The sequence below is a fragment of the Hippoglossus stenolepis genome, chromosome 15, assembly GCF_022539355.2.
Source record: "Hippoglossus stenolepis isolate QCI-W04-F060 chromosome 15, HSTE1.2, whole genome shotgun sequence".
Classification (NCBI taxonomy): domain Eukaryota; kingdom Metazoa; phylum Chordata; class Actinopteri; order Pleuronectiformes; family Pleuronectidae; genus Hippoglossus; species Hippoglossus stenolepis.
The window spans coordinates 19,295,240-19,305,137 of NC_061497.1; the positions used below are offsets into that span (position 1 = coordinate 19,295,240).

General features: G+C 42.1%; 1 protein-coding gene across 3 annotated transcripts; it reads left to right on the plus strand.

Annotated features, from left to right (window-relative positions):
• The first annotated feature begins 3,431 nt into the window (after positions 1–3,431).
• Positions 3,432–8,558, plus strand: LOC118122648 (UDP-glucuronosyltransferase 2C1). 3 transcript variants are annotated; one of them, XM_035179505.2, is made up of 5 exons: positions 3,437–3,492; positions 3,721–3,753; positions 6,089–6,387; positions 6,501–7,214; positions 7,657–8,558. In XM_035179505.2, the coding sequence occupies exons 3-5, from the start codon at positions 6,094–6,096 to the stop codon at positions 8,239–8,241; spliced, it is 1,593 nt and encodes a 530-aa protein (XP_035035396.2). In that variant the 5' UTR covers positions 3,437–3,492; positions 3,721–3,753; positions 6,089–6,093; the 3' UTR covers positions 8,242–8,558. The 3 variants fall into 3 exon arrangements, with proteins under 3 accessions (XP_035035398.2, XP_035035396.2, XP_035035395.2); XM_035179507.2 differs by lacking the exon at positions 3,721–3,753 and having other exon boundaries at positions 3,432–3,492; XM_035179504.2 differs by having other exon boundaries at positions 3,440–3,753.
• Positions 8,559–9,898: the final 1,340 nt, after the last annotated feature.

Genomic DNA, 9,898 nt, shown 5'->3' on the forward strand with positions numbered 1-9,898 from the left:
ATAATTCAGGCAAAAAGGAGAAGGGCATAAATAATAGTTCTAAAAAATGTTGGCATTTATAAAATAATTGTGTCTATTCTTGGAGTGATTATTGTAAATAACCTACAGTGCAGGTATGGCTCCGATTACATTTATATTTCATGTCATCTGGTTTTGTGTTAAACAACAAATTCATGACGGTTTATAAATGGTCTGTTCGTGTATGACCTGCACGATGTCATCGTATCTTTGTGCTGATGTGGGATGATCCAAAGTGTTTCCATCATAAAACAGGTTCTTCAGTAACTGAAGTTATCCCGTGAGGTGTAATTAAAACAGCAACTAAAACAAAGAGAGGACGAATCAAAGGCTTGGATGGAGTCTGTAATCAGCTGTACATCATCTCACAGAACTCGTCTGTCCTGTAATTCAGACTGGAGAGAAATTAAAGGTCAGTTTGCTTTGACTTTACTTTCATGGGCACACGTGAATAACAAACTATAAGGCCTCCTTTTATCGGTAACAAAACCAAAGTCCCTCTGTACTTCTTGATTTTAAAGGACAAAGACATTTTCAAGAAAGCAAAGCCGTCCGTCACTGAAACACTGAGGGTGCATGTGCAGGAGGTTTTTTCCTGGAGCAGGTTGGCACACGAGAGATGGAAACTTCATCAGGGTGTTTCTTGAATTTGTTTTTTATCGTCTTTATCTGTCAGCTGCCTGATCCGGATACAACACACTGAGATCATAGTCATCAGCATCTCCACCCCAGGGAACAGAGAAGACACACACACACACACACACACACACACACACACACACACACACACACACACACACACACACACACACACACACACACACACACACACACACACACACACACCTTGTCCTTCACCTAACCACAATCCAAATCTTCCCTTTAACCTTAACCAGGAGCTCAGACAGTGTTAATTGTTTCATAAAGTTCAAGCTGCACATTTTTCCACCTGCTGTTGCCAAAGACTTTCCCTCACGCTCTGTGAAACTTCCTCTGTGAAACCTTTGCTTCTCTCAGATTCTCCGATTTCTGCGGAAGTTGCTCTCCATTCTTTACCATCTTTGGAAGATGGATCATTTGGGCTGAATCTCCTCCTGATGTGAAGGCGATTCAGCCCAAAGGGGTAAATCTCTCTCTGCAGTTCCTGGACAGATCGATGTGACACGTGAACGTAATCGTTGATTCAAAAAATATCATTCGACACAACACGATCAACTTATTTGTTAATGCTGTCAAAAGATGGAAAAGAAAACTTTAACTCCAAACGGAAAGTCACTGAATAAACAAACTCCAGGTGAGGGATTTCTTTCTGCTCATTCATTTGTCCATCTGCTCCTATAATCCGAGCACTGTTTGGTTTTGAACCTTCCCATTCATCTTGTGCACGGCTGCAGGGACCCTTGGTGCATGAGTCAGACAGAGTTTCCACACGGCCATTATCCTGTCCAGACCCCTGCTGACAAATGAAAATGGCTTGTGCAGACCGCAACAGAAATAACCCATTTGATATTGTAAAGGCAGATTGTCTTTATGCAGACTCAGGCTGTTACATAAGACACGTGACTCCTGCAGGCTCGGCTGTGAGGGTTTCTGTGTTAATGCTTTTTTGATTGTTTACTTTCACGGTTAATTAGGTCGTAATTCCACGTGAATTATTCGACAGATGCTGATGAGAGTCTGTCAAACATACTGTGTCATCGATTATAATCTGGTGCACAAGGTGTGTTGCCTTCCGTCGTGTCGCTGGAAAGGGAATCGGCTACAGTGCAGCAGGAATCAGCTGTAAAAATAAGGAACTGGAACTATAAAAGCTGATGGGGAGAAGTTTCCTGTGATGTCCGCTAAATGCCGTGGGGGGCAAGTTAAACACCAGTGCACACAAAGTGGTTCTGAGCTATTCATTTATACTTTTAAAGTGTAATTGGCATCCGTCAAAGTTACCTCATATCACCCAAACATCCTGTGCAGAGTTGTCCCTCAATCAGCTCCAGTAAAGTGATAAATCTTATCAAGGGTGTGGAAATTATAGTTATTTCTTCTTGGTGTCTGAGTCATAAGATTTTTACTTTTGCTGTGGAAGATCTTTGACCTTTGCCTGAGACACTGTTTCCTCCTTCAATGAACCACTTGGAAAAAATGGTTTCGGGGGGGGGTTTCATCCTCCTGCATGTTTTTATATGATACAAGGGGAAATCCGTTATTTTTAGTACGCTGTGGTGAAATAGATTTTCCATGGTGACTTGGAAAAACCTAATGTAATTAGCATGGAAGAGGTGGGGAAGAGTAATTCAAACTGGGTGTGACAAGGATGGTGATCTGTGTGTGTGTGTGTGTGTGTGTGTGTGTGTGTGTGTGTGTGTGTGTGTGTGTGTGTGTGTGTGTGTGTGTGTGTGTGTGTGTGTGTCGTATCCTGTGATGCAGGAGGCATCCACGTCAGGCGTTTCTCCTTCCAACACGTCACCTGCACTTTCACTAAGGAAATGTGTATGTTTGAAGTTCATCATGTTTAGAAAAATCCTCTTTTCCCTTTTGTCAATAAAGTTGGAACCAATCCGATATCGATATCAGGGGCCGACACTGACTCACATGCATAAATATGTCAAAATGCTATTTTAAGCCCAAGTCTAAAATGTTGAGGGAATGAGGGAATGTGTAATGGAAAACAATTGTCCCTGGGATTTCATCCTCCTGCAGCTCACTTGCAAGCATGTTTTTTTAAGATGCATGGGGAAAACCTTTATTTTTAGAACGCTGTGGTACTGACTTAACTCAGTTTTTGTATATTGGATCCAGATTACATAGATAGACTGATGTTTATATGAGTCATAAATATGTAAAAATGCAATGCAACGATAAACCAGTAGTCCCCATTTTCTTATTACTTTTGTTCTAAGTTTTCCAAAAGAGCTCTGGTGTTGGTATCAGTGACTAAACCACATTCAGGTGTCAGAATCGGATCTGAAGAAAAGTGGATCGTTGCATCTCTACCTGCCAACGCAAGAAATCAAACTTAGGTTCCATGGAAGAGTGTTTTTAGGTGTGAGTAGACCCACCTGGCGTATGGACGTGTGTTTCTCGTGTCTCTCAACAATTCACAAAAACTGTCTCGACCACTGCTCCTCTGCCAGATCCTCTCATACACTGTGGTATTAACACGTTGACCCACTTTGCCTGGTTTCTTGGAAAAGCCTTTTGAACCTGTGATGCTAATACTCAACAATCCCTCCTCGGAACAACCTTCCTATCACATGTTGGAGGTCACTGTGGGCCAGAGGTTATTTGCCCTCTATCTCTATATGAAGTCTCCAATCACCAGAGGCTGTAAATAGGCAGACATTAGGACCCAGCGGAGAGTGATCAGTGTTCTTTTGAAGGTGAAGGAATGTGGCCCTGCATTGTTTTTACCCTGAGAGAATCTGAGGGAACCAGGAAATGCAAAGAAGCCAGGGAGGACTCCGGGGAAAGGAGAAAAGGGTATTATGAAAACTGACACACACATTATTCAGGTCCTTTTAAATATCAGAGCCAGTGTAGAGACGCTCATTGTTCGCTAAACAAAATCTGCTGCTAGTTATAACACTGGTATAAAAAGAGTTTCCTGGTTGGACACAAGAGAAAAGTTCTGCTTCTCAGGACCTGCAGCTGCTTTACTGGCTTAGTGGCATTACCCCTATAAGATATATACATAAACACTTCCAACAGATTTCCCAGGTGGAGGCCAGTAAGGACCAACTGGTAAGTGACAAACACTTTGTTATGTCATTTCACGCCATGATTTACATTCCATTCCATCAACCAGTGAATATAATCATAATGATTTTATTCTATTAACATTCATTCACTTTCATCAGAGATATCATGTTTTACAGACTTCGTTTTTACAGGCCGAAGAGCAGAAACGATAATATGAGGTGGAGAATTTTTTTTCCTTAATAAAAATCTGTTGCACAAAGAGAAATATGAGTAAGTTCACCCAGGACTTTACACCATGCATGTCATAGTCGTATGGATTAAATAACTTGTCCCTTGGTTGTTCCTCTCCTGCTATAAAACTAATATTTAGGCTGCAAGCAGGAGCGGATCTTTCATCTTAGTGTTTGGGGGGGGGGGGACGATAAACAGAGACATTTCTCAAGAGCAATTCCTGGAGGCTTAACGTACTGTATATATATATATATAAAGTGTCCCCATGATCGTTGCTGTCTCTGGCCCTATCCTCTGTGCTGGCACTCATACTCATCACTACACAGTTCAACACAACAACCACACTAATGTCTTTACATTACAAATACATATACAAGACGGCTTTTACATCATAACCCGGAGACAAAAACTAACAAACTTACCTGAGAGTCTGTGCCTCAGTCAGATTGTCCCTGTCTGTCCTCAGCTCCTCTCTCTAAGTGGCCTTTGCCTGATGACACATTTGTGAAACACTTCCATAAGCACTTCATTACTTTCTTATGTCAACGTGCATTTGATATCACTGGGGTCCTTATACTTACTTGCCATTTTGGTGCAGTATTTTCTTCACAGGTTATTTACGGCAACACCCATTAACCGATCTAAAGCAAATATTATGCAGATTAGATTTAGATTTAGTTTTTCAATTTACAGGCAGTAAGAAAAGATAATGCACTTAGAACCTAATGGTTTTGGGTAAGGTAATCTTAAATATTATATAAATATTACTACATGACAATTGGCAACAGATCACGTATTTTATGTATGAAAACCTTCATTTTCAATGTAACCGAGCGTTCTGTGACATAAATACACATCAGACGTTTGTAACAAAGCAAACGGCTTGAAAATCAGTGGAGAATTCACACAGTTAAGAACATTTTAATTGTGCAGAGACTGAGCTGCACGAACCCAGAGTTAGATTCATGTTTACATCTGGTTAAATGTAAACGTGTTCTATTCCGATAGAATTAAAGCAAAGTGTCTGACAAATCCTTTGTTTTTAGTGAACTGATGAAAAGCTGCTTGATTAGATTTTGGCAGACCCTTTTATCCAAAGCGACCTACAATTAGTGCATTCAACATCTGTGTGGGGCCACTTAGGGGTTCAGTATCTTGCTGAAGGACACTTCGGGATACTGATGGGGAAGACTAAGGATTGAACCCGCCAACCTTTTGGTTGGAGGACGAACCACTCTACCCCTCACCTACTGCGAGGAACTCAGTAAACTCTGAGGACACATTGCTCTAACAGAGAGAGAGAGAGACAGAGAGAGAAAGTGTGTGTGTGTGTGTGTGTGTGTGTGTGTGGAGGGGGGCGTGGTCGTGTGTGATCTTGCAACGCTGTTATCTCACTAGTGCAAAGGGAGTGAGCTGATCTGTGATCAGAGCGGTCAGGAGAGTTCAGAGAGAGTGAGGGGGCATGTTGATGATGTTACTCTCAGTAGGTGAGAACATGTCTGACTTCTCCTGGTGTGTGATGCATGTGAAAGAGCAACTCTAGACCTCCATACTGGACCTGAATCCACAAACATTGTTCAAATGGGTCTTTTTCTTGAATTAAAAACTTTAATTACATCTTCCTGTAATGTTCAAACGATGTACTTAACTTTATTTTAACTGGTGATGGAGTAATTTATAGTGAAATGTTGGTACTTCAAGTATGAAAGTAAAGGACTTGAAAGCTTTACCCTCCACCACTAATCCTCAGAGTGAGGATTCAACATCCTGCCTTCAACTGGCAGCTATATTTGGCAGATCTGGCAACAGGAACCTGGAGTAGAGAAATCAGCAGGTTATAAAATGTGGAGAAAATCACTGCAGCACATAACGAGAAGCAGGATTTATCTTTCTACAGGTTTAATGTGGTATGTGTGAAATTCTGGCTGCTTCAAGTTACCCAAAAGGGACTAATAACCTGGTGAAAGAGGTCAAAAGAGTTTGAACTCAAATATGTAAGGAATCCTTTAGAGAGAATGTCAGTCTGCAGGCAGGCTGAACTACAGCTGCCACTTTTAAAGCATGCGTGTGTGAATTCATTATAATGTGAGCATTTTCATTCAAAACTCACGTTAAAATGCAATTGTTTCTCACTCCTGTATTTTAGGAACCATGCCCCTGTCTCGTGTCTGTGGAATATTTGTTCTCCTCAGCGTGGGTCTGATTTCCTTCACCCCTCCTTGCCACGGAGGGAACATTCTGGTGTTCCCCATTGACGGCAGCTCCTGGATCAACATGAAGCTGCTGCTGGAGGAGCTTCATACCAGAGGACACAGCCTCACTGTGATCCGGGGAAGCAACAGCTGGCACATCCCCGAGGAGTCTCCTCTTTACACATCCATTACAATTCAAATGGATGAGAGTATGGAGAACTTCTTTGAAGTGTACCTGCAGGAACAAATGAGGGTATGCCATCACGGTTGATGTACTGGGCCCCACTGGGTCATTTAATCATTTAAATATTACAATTCATATTTTGGGGATTTTCTTAATACTTATTTTCTTACCATTTTTTTCAGGCGCTGAGAGAAGGGGCGTCATTTCTAACTTCCTTCAAAATCACAAAGGATTTCCTCTCCATGATATTTAAAGCTCATTCTATGTGCTCTGATGCCCTCATTCAAATGTTAGATGATGAAAACACGGTCAAAAGATTAAAGGACGCCCAATACGATCTTGTTCTCACTGACCCGGCCGTACCACCAGGGGTTCTGTTAGCAAAGTATCTCAAACTGCCCCTGGTGCTACATGTTCGTTGGATACCCAGCAGAGACGGACAATTTGCGATCGCCCCCTCCCCACTCTCTTATATTCCAGTGCCAGGATCGGGTTTAACCGACAAAATGAATTTCATGCAGAGGGTCAAGAACCTGTTAATCTACAGCATCATATTGTTTCAGCACAAATTCATGGTCTGGCCAATCTACGATGTTGCCTGCAGTAAACATATCGAGGGTGAATGTGACATCATCTCGATGCTTCAGGACGCAGACATATGGCTGTTCAGGTCAGACTTTGTGTTCGACTTCCCTCGGCCCACGATGCCGAACGTCATCTACATCGGAGGGTTCCAGTGCAAACCGGCCCAGCCTCTGCCAGCGGACCTGGAGCAGTTCGTTCAGAGCGCCGGCAAGCATGGTGTGATCATCATGAGTCTGGGAACTATGATTGAGGCTTTGCCCAAAGAGGCTGCAGATGACATCGCCAGCGCCTTTGCCAAGATGCCTCAGAAGGTAACGTACTCGTTACTAAATGTTAAAAGCTAGAAATGTGCCAGAGAACAATTAATCAACAGCAGATCAAGTAAAAAAGAAAAACAAATATATAGCCTTAGTAGCCTGTTGGGCCTCTAATGAATCGTATTAAAGGGTATGGAAAACAGAGGGAGTGATCTATTGATTTATGATGAAATGTATTGATGTTACCAGATAAATGGTTCCTCTATTATATTTGCCATCTTTGAGTATCTTGTGTATCTCAGGCTGCAGCAGTGGCAACACCATCGTGTTGCTGTAATCACTGAAAACAGATGCTGCTTGTGAATATGTGGAATCTGTAGACGAGGGACTTCTGGCTTCCGTTTTCTATTTTAACCAATCACGTTTGAGCAGGCTTAGGCTGCCTGCAGGTAAACAATCCAGTAAATTCATGTTGATTCTTTTGTTTACTGATCAGGTGATATGGCGACACAAAGGGGAGCGTCCCTCCACTTTGGGGAACAACACGCTCATCGTGGACTGGATGCCGCAGAGGGACCTCCTGGGCCACCCTCAGACCAAAGTCTTTGTAGCTCATGGAGGAACCAACGGAGTCCAGGAGGCTATTTACCACGGGGTGCCCGTGCTCGGCTTACCACTGTTCCTTGACCAGTTTGACAACCTTGTACGTTTGCGGGAGAGAGGAGCTGCCAAGATCATTGAGCTGGGCGACCTTAATGGACAGAGTTTCGAACAAGGTCTTCAGGAAGTGCTCCTGCAGGACAGCTACAGACTGAACATGCAAAGACTATCTAGCTTGCACAGAGATCAGCCAATAGCACCCATGGATCACGCTATCTTCTGGGTGGAGTATGTGATCCGTCACAAAGGGGCAGCACACCTGCGTACGGAGGCTTATAAGATGCCCTGGTACTCGTACTACAGTTTAGATGTTCTGCTAGTGTTGCTGACTGCTGCGGCTGCACTGCTGCTCTTTACTGTGGCTGTTTTCTGGTTCCTGTGCTGCAGAAGTAGAAGGAAGACAAAAACTAAAGCTGAATGAGTTTCAAAATGTTTAGAAATCTGATAGAATGGGCTCTCTAAAGCTCTGTAGACACAAACGTACTGTACATCCTAAGGTATCTCATTTGTGCGTCTTTGTTATATAGGAAGTAAAATGACAACCAGTAGCACCATTAGCTATCAACTGTTTCTTCATGGATTTATATTCGGTTAAAAAATACATCATTGCTGGTTGTTGTGTGGTGGGGATTTTTGGGCTAAAACCAATTCAGATGTGACAAACCTAACTTGTTATATGAATTGTCTCACATTTTATTTTGATTAGGGCAAAGATCAATACGTTTGTATTATTTCAAAGGAAAGTCTCTGTGTCATTATTGCTCCAGAATCAAATATACTGTTCATGTTCCCCCTGTGCAAATCCCAAACAAATGCTGAAGGTGGAATAGAATACAATAGAATAGAATTGAAAAGAATAGAAAACCGTTATTGTCATTGTATAAGAGAAAGCAGTACAGTGAAATTAGAGGTGCTATTTCTGAAAAACAACGCACATTCATACAAAAAAGAACAAAACAAGAAATACTTAATATGCCTGATGTCCTGAAAAGCAAGACTATCACAGCTGATGTTTTCTGGTCAGACTATGAGACCAAATAGAAGGTAAAACAGAGACAACAACACACAAGAACTGTCTCGACCACTGCTCCTTTGCCAGATCATCTTAGACACTGTGGTATTAACACGTTGACCCACTTTGCCTGATTTCTCTTCTGTTTCTTGGAAAAGCCTTTTCAACCTGTTACTGTGATGCTAATATTCAACAAGTGAAACAACCTTCCTATCACATGTTGGGGTCAGTGTGGGCCAGAGGTTATTTCTCCTCTATCTCTATATGAAGTTTCCAATCACCAGAGGCTGTAAATTGGCAGACATTAGGACCCAGCAGAGAGTTCTCAATGTTACTTTGAAGGTAAAGGAATGTGGCCCTGCATTTTATATATCCTGGGAAAATCTGAGGTAACCAGGAAATGCAAAGAAGCCAGAGAAGACTCCAGGAAAGGAGAAAAATGTATTATGAAAAGTGACTCACTCATTTTGCAGGTCATCTTTAAATACTAAGCTCAAAAAGGTTAAGGGAACAACTAATCGTTGCAGTTTAACAAGTCAGTTAAACTTCAGGAATATTTATTTGTCCATTTAGGAAGCACAAGTGATAGTGAATCAATTTCACCTGCTTTGGTGCAAATGAAAGTGACAACAGGTGCATTGGAGGTAAAAGCAAGACAACCCTCGAAAAGGGAGTGGTTCTACATGTGGTGGCCACAGACAGTTGCTCTCTCTTTATCCTTCCTGACTGATTCTTCTCTAGTTTTGTCTTCTGCTTGTGTCCTTGTCACTACTGGTAGCAGGAGGCAGTACCTGCAGCCCAATCAGGTTGCACAGGTAGTTCAGCTCCTCCAGGATGGCACATCCATACGTGCGGTCGCAAGAAGGTTTGCTGTGTCTCTCAGCAAAGTCTCAAGAGCATGGAGGAGACAGCAGGAGACCAAACTAACAAACTAAACAATTGGCTGAATGATGAACAGATTAAGCGAGAATAATCATTAGTTGCAGGCTTATAAAATATTGTAAATTTGCTCCACCTCAAACTACTACAACAATAAAATGCTTCTTACACATGAAGACATCTGTTA